The 23,739-nt window shown below is 32.6% G+C and overlaps 1 protein-coding gene across 2 annotated transcripts in view; it reads left to right on the forward strand.

The window, feature by feature from the left end:
- Positions 1–23,739, forward strand: part of LOC145686632 (uncharacterized) — an 83,877-nt gene that overhangs the window by 29,346 nt on the left and 30,792 nt on the right. Inside the window, exon 5 of one of the 2 annotated variants that reach the window (XM_081760112.1) lies at positions 1,711–22,671. The exons of the other annotated variant lie outside the window; for it this stretch is intronic. Within the exon in view, the coding sequence (XP_081616238.1) occupies positions 1,711–2,084 (374 nt within the window). The 3' untranslated portion in view covers positions 2,085–22,671. Of the gene's footprint in view, positions 1–1,710; positions 22,672–23,739 lie in introns of those variants that run through there. 2 annotated transcript variants of the gene reach the window in all.

Here is a 23,739-nt window from a genome sequence, read left to right on the forward strand (position 1 = left end):
GGAACAGATTCCAGTTCCTGTCTTACGAGTTTATTAGTTTGCCTTTTGTTTTGTTTTGCCGAATTCATTTAGCTAGTGCTAATTTCAATATCACATTCTGTGTTGACCCAAGTGACATATTCTTATAAAAATGTAATCTGTGAATTTGCATCTAGCAAGGAACATTTGCACTTTGAAGGGAATGTCGAGATGTTTTTAAATTTTACTCTGTGTATTTGGAGATGTAATAGAAAACATATAATAAAAGTTGTAGGTAGAGAATCGTAATAGAAGTGAAAGTACAGAATAATCGAAAACTGTACCTTTTGAAGCTAGCCATAATGAAATGCAAAGTGGAAATGGTGGACATTTATGCAAGGAAGTCATGTGAAAAATATCCGATAATGGCCAGTGGCTCCAAGCTTAAGAAACGTCAAATCAAAGGCCTTTTTGACGACATATAGTAATGTTGGAACAGGTGTCTTGTTACAGCACTCAACATTGCGTAGTAACGTCTTCAACTTGATGCCCAATGATTTTCTTGGCGTTTGTTTATCGAAACGGAGTACAATTATCGCGAGAAGGTGTCGGTGGAAAGACTGGGTGCCTTTTTTAAAATTGTTTTTAACTTTCTTCTTTCTTTGTGCTGTGCTAGCAGGAGAGTTACAAAAGTGTGTACATACAATTAAACTTAAATGTTCAATTTTTTGTTACTTTTGTTACAAGTCCGCCCGCACGTTCCACATTCACCGCGGTTTGTTGCATTCCTAAATACACAGAGTAAAATTTGGAGTTAAAGGTATCTTTTCGGAGATACCCTGTTGTGAATATTCTTTGTAAGTACTAAAAGTCTAAATTGTTTATATACAAATGTTGTTTCATTAGAGTGTTCACAATTTTACAATTCTAAGTCTCTCTCATATATGTCTTCTATATATATATATATATATATATATATATATGTATGTGGGTATCTGATTAAGAATATTATATGTGAAAATTTATGTTGTGCAACAACTGTAGTAGTAATAGTATACATGTCTTTAAACTGCATTTAGCAAGTAAATAATATTGCATTCCGTGTCTGAATCTTAGATGTTTTAAGAGTTAAATTACGTGCAACCCTTTTCTTTTATTTGGCAAAAACACTGCATGTGTTTTGTTGTTTTTTAAATATAAAAGTGCTCAACGGATGTCTTTGATTTGGTTGAAACAGTAATATTAAACATTTGCCTGTGTGAGTAAATTATGCAAACAATCTAAAAGCAAATGAAAATTATTTGAGTTAAGCGATATTGCGTATGTGTAATGCCACATAGGTTGTAGTGCGCTTTTTATTATTATTATTTTGATATTAATTGTCATCGAAGCAGTATAAGATAATTTTGCATATTAAAAGATAAATTAATATATGTTTTGTGTTCCGCATGGTACGTTTTGTTTCTTTTATAGATTGACAAAATGCTCTTGTTGTGCTGTGTTAAATATTTAGTGTATGAGAATTTCAGAGGTGGTGGATTTTTTTAGATAAGCCAACCTCGAAAATTATTAGATTATGTTTTGGAAGAGGACATGAACAAATCTGTTTGCGCAGTTTTGTGTTTTTTTGAGCTGGGATGCTGGGCAGGGCACAACAATTATGATAGATGGTGGCGAATAGTAAAATTGTGGACACTAATGTGTTAAGAGAACTTTTGAGACTAAAGTCGTTGTTGTATGTGCCATGTGCAGGGGACTGTGGAGATGAGCAACAGCAGTGCCTGCCGTACCAGAAGCTGCCCTATGCCTTTCTTCTACCACGTGCGGACGTACTGGCTACCTGGGCGAAAGCAAGAACCTTGGAACAGTTGGCGTGCGACTTGATGAAAATTCTGTTCACGACCGAGGAGCGATTACTGTGCAATGTTAATGGGAAGATGGGCAAGAGGCAGTTTAACGTCCATAAAATTCATCTCATCAGGGAAGTTCTGCATTATTTTAGTTGTCTACCTCCAGGGGAATTCGAAGAACAGTGGAAAAGTTGTGTGACAAAAATAGACACTGCAAATAGAGGTTTAAAACGAAACCTTGTGCTCAAAGGAAGGAAAAATAATATCCTTATTTAAGCGGTTACTGCTTTAGCAGTTCCTTATAAAAAGAGCAAACAAGTTCTAAGAACAGTTTCAAGTAAAAGGGGGATGTAAAAAGAGATAAGTCCATATTAAAACATTGATTTTTTTTAAATATCTATATGATTCTCAGAAGTAAAAAGAAGGTGCCAAAACAGAAATTATTTTTGTTAGTAGAAAAGTAGGAATTTATAATAAAATAGAGCGTTAGGAATTTGTTTTGTTTCTGCTGCCGTTTAGATTATCTTAACGAAGCAGTGGAATAAATGTGCCAAGTAAATTTACCAGATTGCATAGATATTTATTTTTTGAATATTTGTTAGAAATTTTACATGATAAGGAACATACTACGTGAAGTAGTGTTATGTGTTTCGTGTACGTGTCGGAATATATTGTATAATATATGTACGCCTGTATGTATGAATGTATGTATATGTATGCTGTGCTTCACTATGTTGTGATAAGTAGAGAATGTTGTTTTGGAAGTTGTAATATATATTTGTAGATAATTGTCAGTAGAATATTTTGTACTCAGATATATATATATATATAACGTGAACTCTCCGTAATATAGTAATGGTAAAGAGCACGGATTGTAGAGAGTACGAGACGAAATCTGTGATTCTGTTCAATTTTTTTAGTTTCGTATAGTATTTCGTAAGACGTAAAGTTAGCTTTTCGAAAAAATGTTCTAGGATTATGGTCATTACAATAATAGTAATAGATATCGTCGTAGTAGGTAATGGTAATGTATCAAGCACATAGTAATAAAAGTACTAATACAAAGTACCCTTTATTTAGTAATTCTTGCGAAATAGAGTATGTAAGTTTTTTTTTTTTTTATTTTCCTTTTTAATAAAGGAAAGTAGTAAGGTAATTGCTCATTTGCTTTGAACATAGATAAACTTCATATTAAAGAAAAAAGTAAGAAATTTTCGCAAAAGAATTATCTTGTAGAATGATCAGATAACAAACGTAACATAAATGATAAACGGTAATTCATGTTTGTGTTTGGTATATTACTGAACTAGTGTGTGATTGACCAAGACAAGTTAGATATAGCGTAAGAGATTAATTTGAATTATATAATTAAAACAGAAGCTTCATCAAGCGCTCAAATAGTTAACACAAATGCTCAATTGTTATATATCCATTTACCCTCATGAAGACACGATTGCATAATTTGAAATAGTTTTTTGAAAAGAAAAAAGAAAAAAATGGAATGAATCTATGCAAAAAAAAAAAAAAAAAAAAAGTAAGATCTTGACATCTAATATGCAGAAATGTGCCAAGAAAATATTTTGTATAATAGTAGTAGTGAAACTGTTGTGTTCTCTTTTTATTCTAATTTTAATACTGTTTACTTTATTAGTGTTGTGCTATTCTACGTTTTGAATCTTTTAAAATTGCGAAGTTAATTCTTTAATAATCAAATCCAAGAAATGTTCAGTAATTTGACTCATGTGTGAATATAATACTGGCAGTTTGTTCGTAACCTGCTAGTTTATACGAAACGTATGATTTTCTTGAGTGAGGGATTGTCGTCGAGACATGATTTAAAATCCTTTCTTTCTCATTTCTAAATTGATCAATAATGTGCTAAGTAGTTTTATAGTAGGGTGTTCCGTCTGGCTTTAGCTCGTAACTTTTTTTTTTTTTTTTTTTTAATATAACGTTTCATCTCATCTTGTTGTTACTGCATAATCTACTGCTAACCGCCCAGCGACAAGCGTGATTCGAATTGTATAAATATTCCGGGTTATTTACTGGGCCTAGATTCAACCATATTTTGCCGCTCCGCTCCCTCCCCCAAACTAGAAATAGTTTCAAAAGAAAATAGATAAATAATATACATAGGTTGGATAAAAAATAGTGGCAACACGTCAGGAGGCTGTGTCTCAGCACTGCAAGACTTCCGTAACTGATAAGGGAATGTAAGGCAAAATTGAATAGAACTTGGACGCAGTGCACAACAATGTGTTCAGGGACTTCGTGATGACGTTTTTGCCAAAATCAAAGAATCGCTTCGCAGGAAGCTTTACGACACGTGAGAAACCATCGTCCGTGCCATATAGCGGTCTCTGCGGGACGTCAACAAAGATTGACACGCTGACGGTATACGGTGCCTTCCACACATATGATAAAAGGTGATAGAAATGGGAGGCGATTACATTGAAGGAATATAACGTGTTCTGTGCAGAGCCAGGCACGAATTATAACAACGTTGTAATTACTTTTTATCCAGCCCTTGTATATATATGCTGTTAATTAATTAATTATTGAATAGCTTTGGCGTTGAACTTTCAACAAATAATAGTAATGAAAGGAAATTGAATAGTACAGTATACTATTACTTCGTAAAGGTATGAGACAAGTCTGTTGGGAAACTCTTTTGTATCATGTAAATTTGCAACAAACTTCAAATAAATTTAAAAACGATCTAAAACGATCTGTTGGGATTTTGTGCCGGACATTAACTTAATTAAAAATATTGAAGTCCAATTAAATATGTAGAATATAGGAAAGGTGTATAGGGCATAGATATGACAATTTCAGTTAAGCAATATTTGTATTAATAGTTTGTCAGTGTTTGCCAAATATGAAGACTGGAAACCTTTTGTGTAAATGTGAGAAAATAAACAAAATAAATGGATATTAAAATTGAAATGCGTGTGGATAGTGTATACAGTCCAGCTAAAGTATATTCCGTGTTGTAGTTGTCAAGTGAAACAAATACTTTGGATTTGGTTTTTAGTAGCCTTTTATCTTTTTTTCTACATTAAAGAAGACCATTTGAATTGGTTAATTCATTCGACTAGTGTTATGTAAAGATTGTATAGGGATGGAAATATTCTTTTGCCGGCGACTATACGCTTAAAAACAAAATTTTCGATTTCTTGTTTTTATGAGTGATTTTGGTGAAGCGAGATAGAAGGGTCCGTACTGAGCAGATTCAAGAAATTCAGTTATTAGTTTGTGTAAATTGTTCACTTCAACGTAATAAGGTACAAATGTTTTGAACAATGGTTGTAAGGTTGAAATTACTTCTACATTTTGTCAGACCGTGTCGTTGCTTTTGAGATTGTGATTTTGGACGTTACCACGTCGTGTTAGCTTACGTAGTTAGAAAAAGAGAATTAAGTGTTGAAATAAATTGATTCTGTAGGAAGTTCTAGACCCGAAGCAAATCCTATAGAAAATTGTAGAGCCCGTCTTTAGAAGCTCCTTAGCTTAATTTTGGATGCTAGTTGAAGCCTATAAACTCAAATCATTATTCGGCTAAGCAACTAAGAAAAACTAGTTCATAGTTGTTATGTAATGTATAGACTGAAATAGAGGGGAAAAATAGGTGTATATGTGACCATAGATTGCTTCCATGGTTTGGATTTTGCTACTTGAATTAAAAGGTATGAAGAATTGTTTAAAAATTATAATTTAAAATTAGATTTTTTTTTTTTTTTTAAGTAATATCTTTTTCGAGATATGATGTTGTCTTTGTAAAATAAATCAGACATAATATATTTTTAAAAGAGGAGAACAATAGTTTTTGTAAGTAAATGTGCTTTAAAGTTGATCAGTAGCTCTTCATTAAAAACTTTTTATTAATAATTGTACAATACTCGTAGTATTTTATAGAGGTCATAAATCGAAACAGTTTTGTAAAAGTATGGATTTTAGTGATATTAACTTCCTCTCTGTGTCTTTATATTTTATCTTGTTACTTTGGAAGGATCGTGAGAATAAAATGAAGTAAAGAAATAAAATGTCATATGTAATTACTAGACTGCGAAATTTTAGCTTTTGCAAATTTAAGCTTTAGATAACTAAAATAGGCTTGTAGAAAGCATAAATGAAGTTGTACAAGCCAACAAGCAAATTACCATATGTTACATTTGTGATTAAGTGAATGCCACTTTTTTTTCCCCCCACATGGATTGTCGGATTAGAGACAGATATTACAATATTGAAACAAGAAATTGATTAAAAAAAATATTTGCTTCCAGTTATTTTTCTTCCATTAAGGAAGTCTCTATGATAGCTCATTTCCTGCAACCAGTTTAAATTACTTGTTTGCTCATATGTCAAACCTGGCCGTATTATTTTCTCGACTTTGGCTTACAAAATACGTCTCTTTTCTTCTTAAAATTTTGTATATAGATGGAAAAATGGAATTAAAAAAAAAAAAAAAAAAAAAAAAAAAACGTCTTTATTTTGAACCTCCGCAGTCAAGTGATTATATATACCTAATGAAGCACTTACGATCTGTAAATTCAATTGCAATCTTTTGTTCCTTTTACAGTTGATGTATCTGCATAATAAGTATTGGTAATTTTTAATTTTGTAACATTCCGTCGAGTATGGTTATTACCTTGTTAGTTTTATTTTATTTTATTTTATTCTTTTTGTAGTTAAGTATGAGGAAATTTATTATTTGATTATAAAATTATTAAAACATTAAAGAGTGAAAGAGAAACGTAGTAAGATTCGAGAGATATAACATAATTGTATTTTATTAAAAAATAATAATAATAGTAATAAGGTATATTCTGTTAATGTTAACTACTTGAAGTGCTACATTATAAACTCCGAAAGCACTCACTCTCCTCTTCTTTATCCAGTTTACAGATTCATTCAAAATATCATTAATTGTCGAATTTTCATTGGCTATGCTGCCAGCATTATCAACACTTAGATAAGAAGAAAGAATAATTAGTTACGGAACGTATGAAACAGATTGAGAACTATTTTTTGGAAGGAATAAAAACTTGAATATACATAAAAATACGTTAAGAAATTATATATTTATATAGTGTTGTATATTGTAAAATAATAGGAGTAACTTTCAGTATCGAACGGCAAGTGACCATTAGTATTGATAACATTTTCGTAATAGTTTTAAAATACCACAATTGATACAAGAATATATGAAAATTATATTGTGGGAAAATGGCTTTAAGCCATTGTGTTTCCCTGAGGAAGCGTTTTCGAGTGTAATACTCGAAATATTAGAACAAAAATTAAAAGAACATTAGTAAGTAATCCGTTATAAGAAGAAAGGACTTTAGTGGGAATAGAATGTGTGAGAATTAGTTACGCATGTGGAATTAGTTACATTAGGTTTGGAAGAGTTCCTTTGGCAGATAGTACTAATGGCAGTGATAAAATAATTTAGAATATTTTCATTAAGTGCTCTGAAAAGATAAACAAGATGTTAAAAAAAAAAAAAAAAAAATCACTAATCCGCTGTACTCCACATGTGTCCGTTAAGTGCCAGACACACATACATTGTGTAAAGGAACATATTCATGAAGCCAAATATAACAATGTTTTAGTATTAAATCTTTCAAAACATTCAAAAACTACTAAATACAATGGCGATAAAGTGAAAATCATTGAAAAAGTCTTCATCGTTTGTAGAGAGAGAGGCATACGAGACCATAACTTGCTACGAACTTAATATATTTTAACCTATTGTCATGAACAAACTGATTAATTAACTATCACTGCACCATTAATCATGTGAAAGGGGGAGGGGGGAGCTTATAACCAGTTCTTATGAGAATGCAGAGCGGGTCACTTCTAATTCAATTTCGTTGTGTTTCTTCTGCTTATTATTATTATTATTTATATTATGTTAGTGATAACGTAAAGCAAACACTTGCAATAGAAAGATGGTAGTCCTTATTATAGGATTCAACACAATATGAAGTTGCAATCAGTAAGACAAACTTTTTTCTTTTTCCTTCAGTAGTAAAAGAGAACTTCATTCCACCTTCAACGATAAGAAACGTTCTTGTAATAAAGATAAGACTAGTTTACATATCAAAACTTTTGATAAATAACTATATTGTACAGGTGTTAATTATTGTACGATATATATGTTCTTGCATAAATCACGTACTTGACGACAATAAAGCATTTGCTTTAACACTGTCCATGCAACTTTGAACTACTCCAATATAAACATGATTAATGAATGTAAATCTAAATAGAGGGAATGATAAGTAAATTTAACGAACATCGTTATGAAGTCTGATTCCAACAAGAAATATTTACTTTAAATGATATTTTTTTCATATCTTGCAGTTTTATTATTGGCATATACTTTTCATGTATGACCCTCCTGCAAAAGCACGTGTTGCACATTCGTAGAGCCAGATTATTACGTTTGTAATTAATTCCAATTAAAACCTATTTCTTATCTATGTGTTGACAATGTTGACAGCAGAAACAATGTATAATTGATGAGTAATCAATCTTAAACAGGATAGAGAAGAATAAAGTGAGCACATTTTGAGTTCATTTCTATAAGGTATATTTTTATTCAAAAGGTAACGTAACCTATTTAGATTTGTTTAAAAAGTATTTACATACACATCACATTTGTAGTAAACCCACAGTAACCCCAACTTACGTAAGTAATGTGTTCAGTAAATCTTTACGTTACCTGAATTTTCCGTAAAGGTAAGTGAATTTGTAAGCTACTTAAGTGAACTTAAGACGTAACTGTAATATTTATTATTATTATTATTATTATTATTATTATTATTATTATTATTATTATATGCATATGATTTACATATGTATATTTACACAGTATTATTTTATAAGTGAAATATCATGCAGCAGTATTGACTTAGATATGAACTTATAAATGTGTAGAAAACATACAGGTTATGTATAAAGGTTCATTTATGTGTATTCTTTCATACTGAAAAAAATATATATTACGCTAAGAATGTCAAAGATACAAAGGTCACTAACATGTTCATACTCGCTAGGCGTTGTAGAAATAATTTTCGAGATTTATTTCGCAACTGAATTGACGCAAGTCATGGAGTTACTGTGGGTTACTGGGGCTGCAATATAAATAATAAACAGCATAAAGTGTACTCTAGTGGATTAAATCATGCATATATACAAATAATGATTAATGAAATTTGCTTTTTAGTTGGTCTATGCAGCATGAAACCCAAGCATAACATTGCGTTAACGGTACTGAATGGGCAAAAAATGAAGACATCTAATTAGTAAAAAGTAAACTTCGTAGCGACACACAGATCTATGTTTTCAGACAGTATTTAGTATCCACGACTTAACCCATGAAACCTCGTTTCAGAGAGATTTGATGTTTGGTCCTTGGATGCTTGGTTTTAGGATTTCCTAAAGTGCGCCAGCGACATGATTTTCAAGGGCAACGGTTTGTCGTGTACACTGCGAACGTATAAAGAAACGAAAATTTCCAGCAGCAAGGCGCTTTCTTGAGGCGCTAAAACGAAGGTGGATGAGAGGTCCGGAGAAGACTCAATGGAACTGTGCAAATAAACAAAACTGGAGACATATAAGAGTACGACTAACAGCTGAGTTGAAAAGCTGGTAACCCAACACGGTCTCAGAAGACATAATCCGTCGTAACCTAGCACAGTCGGGTTGTTTCATCCGACGTTCTACGAGAGTATCCATGTTTCAACAGTAGGAAGCACGATACGTACCCTACAGTTTACCAGTGACCACCGAGACTGCACCCTTGAGCGGTTTAAGAGAGTCATATGGTCTGATGAATCTAATTTCACTTTGTTTCTTTCTGATGTGGAAGCAGCAGAGTGTGGCAAATAGATAACAAGAGGCCATGACTCCCCTCACCCCCCAGTGTCACGTGTTGTATGTGCAGGGCGACGGCGGAAGTGAAATGGTGGGAAAAGTGTTTTCTTGGAAAGGATTAGATTCCCTAATTACTGTTGATTGCCACATGAATTCCCAGAGATTACATTGAACCCTCGTGCTATGATTTCCTCGGTTCGCAAACAAATCTGTTTACAAACTAAGCTTGTGAAAAACTCATCGCTAGATTTGCGAATAATACTTCGGAGTATAAACGCACCCCCATGGATGTATCCATAGTTCCACGCGCCCAGTGCTACTTTCGAGCGTTTGCCATAAACATCATCTGTCAGAATGATATGATCAAAAACTTTTCTTGCACTTTTTGTCTTTGTTTTAGCTGTCATACTTTTTTGTTTAATTTAGTATTATTTGTTTGTCTTTAAAGGGATAATGTTATTTTCATTCTATATTCTTCAACACAGTAATTTTTTTATAAAAAAAAAAAAACATACATCATCATGTTTTTGTGGCTAGAAGGGACAAATTGTATTTACATTAATTTCAATGAGAAAACTAATTTCGGTGTGGTTCATGAACATCGTTACCGAACGGATTAAATTTTTTAGCTCGAGGGTGCAATGTATTTGCAACGTGTTTGTGATCACGTATACTCCTTCATGCAGCTGACATTTTGAGGGGGAAATGATTTTTTTTTTCTCTCCAGGAGATCAATGCTCCACGCCACACAGCTGGTGTCATATTAGAATTATACTAGGATCGTGATAGTATTGCTTTCAAGACTCCCTCGACCTCTAATCTTAATCGTATCGAACATGTACGAAGTGTGTTAAAGCTAACGGTTCGAGTGATATCCTTGCGGGAATTACGAGGAACCTTCCTTCTGCATATTCTTTAAGAATAATAAATAATCAGGACCTTGGCGCATCGTTACTACGATGATGGTGCTAGATATGCTTGTCTAATTTCTTGTCCATTCAGTGCGTATGTCAGCATCACAGACAAAACTATGGAATATAATTTGTTACTATTATAGAATTGTAAAAGATGTTATATCTCCGTTCATTTATCTGTATCATTCTGTGCTTACAGTTCGAAATTTATCTTGACTGTAGCAAATGCGGGAGCAATTCAAATTGAAGTTAGTTGAATATATTTATTGTTTTTGGTTAAAATTCTTGCCGTCTGTTATTACAATTTTCAATCAGTATTAAGTTTTTACATTTTTTTTAGAAATTGTTTTCTATATTATTGTTTTTTTTTTAAGATTTTGCTTTATTTATATATGGAGAGTTCTAAAATATGGTGTATGAAGGTATAGTAAATCTAGCGTTAGTGAGCTATTGTGAAGTATGGTATGTTATAATATACACAAGTAATTTTGTGCTATAGTATTATATATATGTGTATATAAATATGAGAAAAGTAAGTGTTATATTTTTATGCCTGTTAAAAATGGTGGAAATATATATATTTAGAACTGTGTATATGAGTGTCTTAAAAAGAAGTTTTTGTAATGTTTGTAGAAGAGTGTACATTTAAAGACAAAAGCTGTCAAAGCATGTTATTTGATTAGATTGTAGAGTTTTTATTTTGTCTAGATCAAACAAAGAGATATTTCGGAATTACGGAATATATATATTGTAGGTAAAAAATATAAATGAAAAGGGACTGTTAATTTGTAATGAAACGGTTTCTTGGAAGTGACTTGTCTACACAACCCTGAAACATTCAACGTAAGGACAGTTTCTGGTGTTAATATTACGAAAAGAGGAAGTAACTGATGTACCTATGCATCAGCAGAAGACTATCCGTTTAGTTGTAAGTATTATGTGAGGGTTATTATATTGTTTATGGTGCAGATAAAATCTCATAGACGATACTAAAAGACTACTATTTCTCATCAAGTGATACATTTTGTTTCTGTGAATTTTTCGGTGACTGTTTCCCATGTTTAGATCTCATTTAGTGTCAGCTTACGAATAGGCTTACTGTAATAGGAAATTGTATTGTGTTAGATGATACGTTAATTACCTGGTTGTGTAGTATTAGATTGGATTAAAAAAAATAATGAAAAAAACATGTCAGTAATATCGGAAAATTAAATGTGATATTATTAGTATTTAATTTTAAGTCATTCAATGAGGTTTGGATTACATTTATTGGAAGTTCGATTTTTTAGTTGAAATGTGCCATTACATAGTACACATGTTTAAAGAGCTATACGCAATTTTTTTCCAAGTTGTATAGTTCAATTTTAAAAAGGCTCACGTTTCTTTTAAGAATGTCCTTGATATTTGTTCTCTGCAAGTCTGTTATCTGTTAACTAACCTATTATTCGTCTGAAGAAATACAGAATCTTCACAATTTACATAAGTCGAAAATGTAAATTGCTTATGAGTAACTACTTAAGAAATTGCAATATTTATTATTATTTACATAGTATTATTTTATAAGTGAAACATCATACAACAATATTTACTCGGATATATTCTATAAAAGTTTGAAAAATATATATAACTGTATTAACGTACGAAAAATACATAATTATATTAACGTAATATTTGACATACAGCTATATTGTAATTTTCGAGATTTGTTACGTAACTGCGAATTGATGTAAACCACGTATTGCATAAGTCGGGGGTTACTGTACAAATGAGTATAGGCCTTAAGTTAAACATAATTGATAGCAAGTTTAAAAAAGATAATTTGTGAAACGAATGTTTCTTATATCTAAAAGCACCTTTTTACAGAGAAATTTAAGTCAAATCAATTTATTAACTTGTGTATCTTATGTAGATGTGAAATTTATTCAAGTATAATGTTTGGAAGTGTTCAGGGATGTAAAAGGTATAACTAATAGTTTATATAACCTAATAGTTTTTATTATTATTATTAAAAAATTAAAATTTGCTTGCTTGTATATCGAAGAGAACATGAAAATTGAATCAGTTCCATGAGTTATCATCTTGTTCGCAATAAATGCTTACGCATTTCACATAGAAAATTACCAACTACAGTATTGCTGTTTGTAACGTATATCACTATAAGTTCTTTTCTCATATTGAAGATTTTTAATGTAATTTTTAACTGTACTTCGTAGATTTCCGTGTTCTTTTGTTTACATTATAGATTAATGTATTGTCCGAAAGATTTTAACTAATAATTTTGAAGTTATTTGAATTATTTTATTCAGGGTCAGTGCTAGAATTCTAGTAGGCATAGAACAATGACGGAATAACTAAGAAATCTATAGTCACTGGACTAATGGGGACACGAACCTGTTGTTCTTCTAGGTTGCCGAAATATACAAAAAAGCTGCTCGTATTCCTGATACCTCAATTGATAAATTGGAGCCGCGATGTCTTAGTCAGTGATAGAGCGTTTACCTCTGGTGCATGGGATCCTTGGTTCGATCCCAGCTCGCGCCAAGTGAACTTTGTGGTGGGTAAACACTGTACGTGGGTTTTCTCGGGGTTCTCCCGTTTCCTTCCACTTCCTCCCATTTCCTTCATTTCTCATCATCACTGTCTCCTTTACTCAAGCCGGCATAAACGTAGGACGTAAATCCTAAAGATTAAAGATCAATTGATGAATTATCTGCCAACTAATGGAAAATCAGGGCTCAAGTTTCCACAGGTCCAAATGTCTTTTTACTTTCGAGTGATGGTAGAAGAAAAGAAAGTATCTTGATCGTGAATAATAATAATAATAATAGAATTCGAGATTTCAGCTGATTTACACGTTTTATGGTGTCTAAATAGCGCAAAAGTGATTTTTCGATATTTGTTCGTCCATTCGTCCCGATGTACATTCGCTTAGATGCCAGGTCGTTCAGAGTATTTGGAGTAAATTTTAAACTGAGGGTTTTTATGATTCTCCAGGGGGTGGGGTCGAATTTTGGTTCCTACCCCTGAAAATAAGGGTCGTTTGCTGAAGGATGAAAATAAGACTGTAATTTTCTTGAAAACAGCTCTGAACGATATTGTTTATTTTTCGTAAATGAATATTTCATTAACAACCCTATAATATAGTATAAATCGTTTCTCTGGGAAAAGTTCAAAAGGGATAGTTTACTCTTGTGACGGACCATTTTCTTAAAAAACAACTCAGCTGATTTTGTTCATATTACGTATATAATTGTTTAATTAGCATCTCTATAATATAAATTATTTCTTATTTAAAAATTCAGAAGAGGTAGTTATCTCTTAGGGGTGAGACTTTTCAAACTATTTTCTTACACTATTCAGGTGATTTTACTCATATTTTATAGAGAAGTATTTCATTAACATCCCTATAATATGGTGTAAACATTTCTCATTTCAAGTTTTACAAGGGGTAGTGTACTCCTGGGAGTGAGTTGTATGCCGGCAGTTTTCCGAAACACCTATCATAATTTCGTTAGTATTTCGCAAATAAATATTTCCATAATAACCGCAACATAACATGATTCAATTTAAGATGTAGGGACGAGTAAGTTTAGTGCAGTGACGTATGCGTTTTATTGCCTTTGTTATTCCGTCGTTAATTTTGAAGTTGTTGGGACTTAAAGAAATATTAATAAAGGAAGGACTTACTGTATTTTCAAGCGAATGAAGAAATACAATAAAGGGAAGAAAAAAAAATAAGGATTACTGTACCTTCAACCGGATTATCGAAATAAATGCATTCTTTCACTTGATTCTTTTTGATCCCTATAGTCAACTTGTGTTCTTTTCTGATCTTTGAGAACGAGCTAATTGCTATAACAAATACACATCGCGCTATAACAGAATATTGACAATGCAGTTACTTGTTGTGATTGTCCATAATTACCACGCACAATTGTTGAAAGGATGCTTGCGCTGGGGAAACCAAGTAGTAGCATAATGACTGAGCTTCCGTCCACTTGTTTTGAGGTTATCACCAGAATCATTAGAGGGGAGTACTTCAGGAAATACAGATGGTTGGAAAGAAGTAAATTTGTTATAATAAATTCCCTTTTATCGTGAAAATTATACGTTCTGCACATTTCAGGTAAGAGAATATAATTAGCTTTTAAAATAGAGAAATTATTTTGTATCATGTCTACTGTTGCATAAAGCATTAAAATACATAAAAATTTGCACATGAAAATGAAATTTTCAATTTAACGTTTCACGGACTATGCCGAGTAGGCTAAAGGAAATAGTGATGATGAGAATGTATAAAATGGTGCAATGAAGAAAATGAAAGGAAACTGGAGAACTCTGAGAAAACTCACGCCACTTTGTCCATCACAAAGCCCACTTGGCGCAATCTAGGATCCTGTCCCATGCAGCAGAGAACACTATCCTGAGCCACTGCAGTCCCCCATATTTCTACGTATTGAGACTTATAACTTGATTCTTTCCGAAATATTTCATGTGGATCACGACATTTCTGAGTAGACTTAAAAAGCACAAATTGTAAGTATTTAAATTAACTCGTTGAAATTGGGTGAAATATTGTGATTGGGGGGTACCTGACCAGGGTGTCTATCGGCCACGAAAGTCACGAAATCAGAAAATGATTATGAAAGTCAAGAAAAAGTCACGAAATTTAGCTTTTGGGTCACGATTTTTTTTTTTATTTGTACAAATATAAGTACAGATTGGATTTTTTTTTTTCTATAACACATCAAAATTTACCACCAAAAAATGTCTATGGTCGATTGTAGACGCTACGAAATCGCAAGCAAGGCACGCTTCTATCGCATGCATGAAAATTCGGCCTAATTCGCATCCAAATTCGCTCTTGAGAATGTTACGAAATTTTATAATTTCGTAAAGAAAAGGTCACGAAAAAGTCAGAAAATTTCATTTTGGAATTTTAGTAGACACCCTGCTGATGAGACTTAAAGGAGGGTAATCTCTTCTTGTGACTATACATGTAAGTTTATAAATTCCTCCATTCCTACGTAGAAGTTAAACTGTGTGATAAAATTTGATTGATCAGTTATTAATTTCTCATAATGTCATGAATAATACTGCGTGTGGATTCACCTGAAATCCATTGCAGAAACCAAATGTCAGTGAAATTTGTGCAGGTAACAAATCGAAGTGCTTGGAATGAAGATACCTAAACTTTATACTTCATTGGGCTTTTGTTATGTATAATAGATTGTTTCATTAAACATATCTAATCGTCTTTTACTTCTTTTAAGCCTTTTTTCCAGTTAATGAAGGACGGCTTTTCGGATCGCTGTCCACCTGTTTCAATCTTGTATAATATCCACTGTGACACTACACTATACTATATCGTTCGTTAAACAATCTCCCCACTTCTTCTTTGCTCAGCTTCGTGCTAGTTTCCTATTCGCTTGTATAGCATTCACTCGGTAAGCTATGTATTCCGAAGGTCTTTTTACATACCCAAACCATTTCAGTCTACTTTTTTGCAATCTACTGACCTTACCTTTACCGTTCCCCGGATCAACTTATTCTTAATTTTGCCTTTCCGCGTCATTCCACATCCACCGCAGCATCTTTACCTCCATAACATCCAACTTCTGTTTTTCTTTCTCTCCGTCATTATTCAACATCCTACTCCGTATAATTTGGCAGGTCTCACTACTGTTTTGTAAACTTTACCTTTAAAGCGTATTGGTACCCTACGGTCACACAACACTCCTGCCGCTTCTCTCCATTTTGTCCAACCGCTGCTAATTTTGCTATTGACATCATCTGTTCCTGCTTTCTTCTTCAGTATTAATCCCAAGTACTTAAATTTCCTCGTCATCACCATCTCTTCTTCGTCCAGTCGTGTTCTTGTATTCTCGAGTACATTTTTCCTGAAAAGACAATGTAAATATTCTGTCTTGGTTTTACTAATTCTAAGCCCTTTGCTCTCCAATGCTTCTCTCCAAGTATCTAGTTTGTCTTGCACGGTCGACAGCAGATGCAATATTTGCACTTAGGATGCTATTAGAAAAGTACAGAGAATACCAGGACCTTCATATGATCTTCATTGACCTAGAGAAAACGTATGATAAAAGTGCTACGGGATCTTATTTGATGGATACCGAAGAAGTGTGTTTCATTATATATATGTAAAAGGATTTCTTGAATACACTTTAAGACAATATCTTGACTTTTACGTGGGTAGGTTTTTTTCTGATGCAAGCAATCAGTCCGTTGCATAATATAAATTCTATAACAATAATTGTACTGGTTCTTTTCGAAAGAAAAGTATGTACTCTGTCTTGGAAAATCTTTAAATCTTTAATCTCGAATTTACTTTTGAGTGTAGAAAATTTTGATTTTTTCCTTGCTTCCCTTATCATTGTCATGTTTCTAAATGGTGACTGAATATTTAATAGAAAAGTTAAACGAAGAGAATATTTACGTAATTTAAGGAAATGTTATTTAATAAACAGTCTTTTTTGTGCGGATAAATATATAAAAGAAACCAATATCTGATATTTTTACCTAATCACCTACAGGTGTTATTCAAGTTACTCATCTAGTAATGTTCCTCGGACAGTTTCTCTTTCCAAATTGTCCAAGGAACGTTAGTAGATGAGTAACTTGAATCATTATAGTGTGTTCCATATACTGGATAAGTAATTACATGTGATAATTTCTCCCACTGCACTGGATAGATGTATAAAACAGTGTGATTGAACAAGAATACCTCAATGTGTTCTGTGAAGTAGCTTAGAAATTTTACTTGTTTATGCCAGTTTGTGAGATCAATACAGTTATTATAAGTAATATGTGTTTTTCGAAAACTAGAACGTTTGTTAATATAAAGAGATAGCGAACAATAAGAAATAAAATATTTTGTCTTGGAGAGCTGTATGTTTCAAATGCGTTAGTTCAAAATCCATTGTCATTATGTTCTTATATTATTTTGACTAATTTTTAAATTGTTTCCATTTTTTTTTTTAAATGAATATATGTAATCCAAACCCATATGATGCGTTTTTTATTGTAAGCCAATACAGAAATTAGGATCTCATTGGGACAATGTGATAAACAGAAGTGGGAAATCACCTTGTAATCATCGTAAGATTTGATCAATTATCTTCTTTTTTTATTTTTTTTTTACTAATTATTGATTTTTTGTGTGATTGCCTAACATTTCCATTATTATTTGCTTCTATGCGTTTTATATATATATATATATATATAAAGGAAATGGATTGATTTATTCTCATTAGATATTTGCTATTTTAGTGCTACAGTCGAAATTTTATGATTGTTTCAAATAAAAGGAATTGTGAAATCAACTTTGCAAGTATCATTCATCATAATAATAAATTTTTAAATAAATATTATATATATATTTAAAAATTTATTATATATATAAGATCCTATTTTATCTGTTCTGTAAATGAGATTTAAAAAATGTTAAAAAGTAATTGTACGAACACTGGTCACTGGCTAACTTCTCAGTGACGCCTGGTGTTTTATTCATTAGCCTGTTTTAGCTTTAAGTTCTTTTACTCTCCGAATGAAGGCAATGGAATTTTGCAAAATATTAGCAAACTTTTTTTTTCTTTGTTCTTGTTTGTGTGATACACGGATCGTTTATATTTAGAAAAATACGTTAATTTCGAGGAGAGAGTAATAACTTCGTATCAGAAAAAAAAGTCTAGCTTTTATATTCTAGTGAAGAAAATTTTGATTAAATTCCTAATGTCATTAATTAAGTCGGTTCCAATATATGGTAAAAAATATACAGTTTTTTCTTTATTAAATATTTCTTGTACTTTCAATTAACTGAACATTGTGTTGCACAGAACATATGTGAAATTGTAGCCAAAATTTGTCTCGTGTACTTTATGAAGCGACAGTTTCAGTAATTTTATTTGGCCAAATAGGTATTGATAGGACGCTTCACTGTGAAGCAGTGTTGTATTGCAATGTAGATGGTAATGACAACCTATGCGTAATATGTATTGCCAGTGTCAGGATAAAATGTACTCTTGTGAATGTTGTAGGTTTGTCTTATGGCTGTTTTTTGAATGTACTGGATATGTTAGTAATAAATTTGTAGAAAGTAGCTGTTTTAGACTGTAGATAAATGAGAACAAGGTGACTTAAAAAAAAAAAAAAAAAAAAAAAATGTTGGCATAACATTCCAGATAATAGCAGTATATTTCTTATTTGATATGTAGTGCTTTATTTTGATTTTTCTTGTATTTGAACAAATAATAGAGTATTGCCTTTGTTAACAGATTATGGTGAAAGTTGATTTTTAAAATTGTATTAGAGTCTGTATATATTTTATTTTTATTAAATTTTTAGTCACTTATTTTTATAGAATTCGTTATTTTGTTTTTGTATGAAGTGTATTACACTGAGACTTTAATATGTATGATTCTCATAAATAAGGTGTTTTTTCTACAAAAATGAAAATTCCGTTCCATACAAAATATTTCTCAAAAGGTGAACATAATTGGCTGAAGTGCTAATAGCTAGAATCAATTAAACCGAATGAAGTTTGAAATTAAGCATGTAACCCAAAATCGTGTTAAATGCCAAAAGATTATTTAGAAGATGAACAAATACTGGAAACTTATTGTGTTCCATTAAATATAAAATACAATGATTCCACATTTTAAGTGTGTAATATTAAGTTGTAAAATCGTTTCTTGATTTTGATTTGGTTTATATTGACGTTCTTTGTGAGCAGCGAGGCCCTATAGGACAGACCTACAGTATAAAGTGGGATGTGAACCACTGTGAAGCATTTAATGCTTCCCACCAAGAATCTAATCCATGCCCTCATGCACCAAATGCTCACATTCTAGCTATTGAACCAGCGAGAAGGGGTAAAATCGGAATTTTTGAACATAGCTTAAGTGTTTGAACATATTTCATACGTTATCACCCTTTCTCCCCCTAAAAAAGTATGTGTCAAAAATAATTGGCTATCACGAGTCGAGAACAGGTTATATGATAAATTTACGTTCATAGGGCTCATGTTCTTAAATATAACTTATATTTTTATATAAGAAACGGTGTTATTAACAGTTTTTTTTCTTTCGTTGTCTGCATAGTACTCGTTGTCCCTCAGTGTAGCTGAGTATTACATTTAAAATTCAAAAACTTTAAAAAAAAATAAATAAATAAAACGAAAATTCTTCCATATTTCTGATTTACTGAAAATGGTATTTTGCTTCTACAGCTCCTAAATTCTGTGTGAGGACAACTTTGATAACGGGAATATTCCAGGTGCTCGTTAGTTATCAAAGAATCAGCTACAACCTAAATATCTGCAAACCTCTCTTTAGTATTTTAGTGACTTCAAATGTGCTGATATGTGTATCAAGATCTGTCTGCATCGTGAACTTCTTGGGACATAAATTCGAGTGGCTCACGCACTTGGTCCTGGGTTCGAATCACATTCGGAGATACTTGGCTCGGAAACAAACCCGAGCAGTGACTCGGATTCTGTTTTAAATAACTAGCCCCGTCTCAGGAGACCTCTGTGCTGAAAGAAAGGTTAATTCCGATCAACTAGCCAATCTTCGGATATAAATATATTGCATATTTTCTCAATTAAGGCAGCGTCTCTACTACACAGCAAATAGCTATGATCAGCCAGTGGAACTTTCTTTGTGTTGTGTGGTATCATGCATTTTCGCTGACACAAGATAAGCGAAAGGAAGATAATTATTCCACAATACTATCAACATAATTGGTTAATACTATAAAGTACATGAAGCAGGCAGAAAACAGTTTCATTGGCATGTATAGGTCTTTATATAGGTTATTGTATAGGTCTTTATAAAAGTCTCACACACATGGATACAGGAAGTTACAACCGGATAACTATCTTTTGTACCTAAATGAAACCTACTACAAATCTGAGTACGCTTCAGTTGTGTTACTACCAGGTATCTGAAATATTACAAAGCCATCATTAACTAGTTCCGTAATTATCAGATTTCCTGTTACGACAAATAAAGGTTTTAATGTAGCTGTTTTTATTCTTGGACAGTTTTACGTGATTTTTGTTTCGCACTGCAAATGTTGAACGCGAGTTCGTAAATAAAACATTCCGAAATGTTTATATATAGTCTGAATGTTGAAGTCTGGGGTCTCAGATGTTCCTAATTTAGATTTTCACGCAAATAGTGGCTCTGATAGTAATGCTCTGTTTAAGTTCTGTATAACCTATCGGAGTGCCCTTTTCGTCATAGTGCACTTCCCTCTCTGTTCTTCAAGTATTAGTTCCCCATTGCTTTTCCTCCGGTTGGCTAAGAACAGAAGTCAGTGGAGAGTTTTTGTGAACGCGGCATTGAACCACCGGGTTCCATAGGCAATAGTTAGTTAATTAGGAAGAAAAGTTTCGAGTACAGATTTAAATGAGTTAATAAGCTAAAATCATCGCAGCAGTCGTACTTATGGAAATCTGCAAACCCAGCAAAAGCATATAATAAATAGCCGTGTATTGGATGAGTTGATAGTAAAATGGGTTTTGACACAAAAAGTAAAAATGTTCGAAATGGCACTCAGCAGGATTTTAGGTTACATTCTTCAAAAAGAAAAATTTGTAGATACGACAGTGTACAGTAATTTGCGCAGTGTTATTTTATAGAAAAGCAAACAGTGTGTTCAGGTAAAAATAAGTGTGGTTCTGTTTTCCATCATGATTAGTTCTTCCTCTTTTTCTCTATCGTAGGTATTTAAGCTGAAAGGTGACGATCAAATTCCACTTATCTAATATAAATAAAATAGAGTTTGTTTATGTGTTCGTCTGTCTGTGTGCGGCCTGGGGACCAGACGAGTGGACCGAGAGTTACCAAATTTTGGTAAGGGTACCTTGACCCGGGCCCCAGATCAAGACGAAGCCCTTTTTTCAAATTTCGAACCAGGGGGGGGGAGGGGGCGTTTAAAGGAACCGGCTTGGGAACCAGACAAATTGACTGAGAGCTACCAAATTTTAGTCACGAATACCTTGGTCCAGGCTCCAGACCAAAGTTAAACGTTTTTGTCAAAATTCGAACCAGGGGGGGGGGGACGTTTACCGGGACACGTAAAAGTAGTGGAAAATGACCGATATTAGTGTCGAATTAATACTTTTTGCGGTCAAATCCATAGTGTTTGCGGTCGCTGAAATCAATGGTGACACTTCCATTAGCGATAACTTGCAAATTTAGTTACAATTGCATGCGGGCCGGGAATCAGCGGGAGGGGGGGGATACCGAGACATGTAAAAAAAAAAATTAGCCCAAAATGACCGATATTAGTATCAAATCCATAGTTTTCGTGGTCGCTGAGATCAATGTGATACTTCCACAGGCGTTGACTTCCAAATACAGCCCCCGTGCGAAGCATGGGTATATTCAACTAGTAAAAAAATTGTAGTTTTCTTATCTTCAAAGAATTGAAGCGTTTACGCAGAGTTTCGTTGGTTTATTGACATATTTAGCGTTCCATTCAGCAGCGAGACTATATGAGACGTGGACCTATAGCTTAAAGTGGGATCCGAACCATATGTGCTTCCACCCGAGAATTGAATCCGAATCTCTCGCATACTCTTTCGCTAACTATATAGCCATAAAGAAACTCTTTAGGCGCAATTTATTTTGAAGTCGTAAACGTCATTAATATAAACCGCAAGTGGAAATCGCCTTTATATGTACACCACATCGCGGGATTATTTTTCTTCAATATTTACGAACTGGCAAAATGTAAGGAGAAATTTCGCGCATCAGTAAAACAGGTTGATCAAGCTGAATGGTATATTTAATATAACCTTTTGTCGTACGGTATAATGCAATCTTGTGTATTCGAAGTACTTGTTCAAAAGGAGGAGAAATCAGTTAATCAATTTAAAAACAATATGTTATTGAAAACAATGAACTCCAGCTTCAATTTTTGACGACTGTTAAAAATAATTTTGGTTTTTGTTTGACCGATGTACCAGTATTTTGAAATACGTGAAAAACTTCTATCAAATTTGATCCACTTCAATAAATTTAAAAAAAAAAAAAAAAAAAAAATATAAAATACCTGAAAAATTGGTGAGGTCAGTAGTGTCACTTTACTGGTGGACGAAATAGTAATGTGGTTAAATTTCTAATCATACCTTTACACTTAAATCAGGACTATCTCTCTAAGAAGTTCTCATATGTTTTTTCGAGGGATTATGTTTATTAAAAGAAAATCTTATTTTCATGTAGTTAGTTCCCTGGACTATAGAAAGATCGGTGAATTGAAAAGCATAGGTCAGTTTTTGATTTTTTCCACTTACAGTGCGTCGGGATTACGATTGCGCTTTGAGCAGCCTCTAGTCCTCTGATCATTGAAACTAAGTCGAGGAGGAATGTAATGGAGAGAAGTTGAAGAGGCTCAAATGATCTTAGTCTTCATGAATGTTACATCCATTTCTTAATTCAAAAGAATATACAATAATAAATTAATATTAGATGGTTATCTCTTAATGTACGGAATACTAATAATAATATTGCGTATTGTTTAAAAGTTAGTCAATTGTTTATGTACACTCATGTCCAAAATGATTGTCGCATATCTATAACTGTCTTCTTGTAAGAATATAATTTAGTAATGATTTTGCAGGGTACTTTTAATTCTGATAATATGTGTATAATCGGGAAATTTATATTTGTGGTAAATTTCATAGGAAAAGAATTATAAATACGAAAATTAGAATGAGTAAAACAAAATGTTGCTAAATGAACAAGAAAGTTTTATTTTCGTTTTATTGTTCTTATTTACTACTCTTTTGATATGAAATTTACCACATACGTACATGTCTTTGCCGATTATACACAACCGGGCAAATTCGTTATCAAATTATATTCCTACAGCAAATATTTATAGACATGCGACACTAATTTTGGACATGAATGTATATAAGCCTGTGGTATACCTTACAGAGTTTTTATTACGATAAAGTACTTAGAAAACAGTTTTAGAGCATGTAGGTTGTAGGGCGTTCATGCGATATCAAATAAATAATTAAAAAAAAAAAGTCAACTAAACCATAATTATTGCTGTAGCTGCCAAAATTATAAAGCCAATTTAAATATGTAAATTACAAGAAGGAA

The sequence above is a fragment of the Thermobia domestica genome, chromosome 1 (assembly GCF_964235325.1).
Source record: "Thermobia domestica chromosome 1, izTheDome1.hap1.1, whole genome shotgun sequence".
Lineage (NCBI taxonomy): Eukaryota > Metazoa > Arthropoda > Insecta > Zygentoma > Lepismatidae > Thermobia > Thermobia domestica.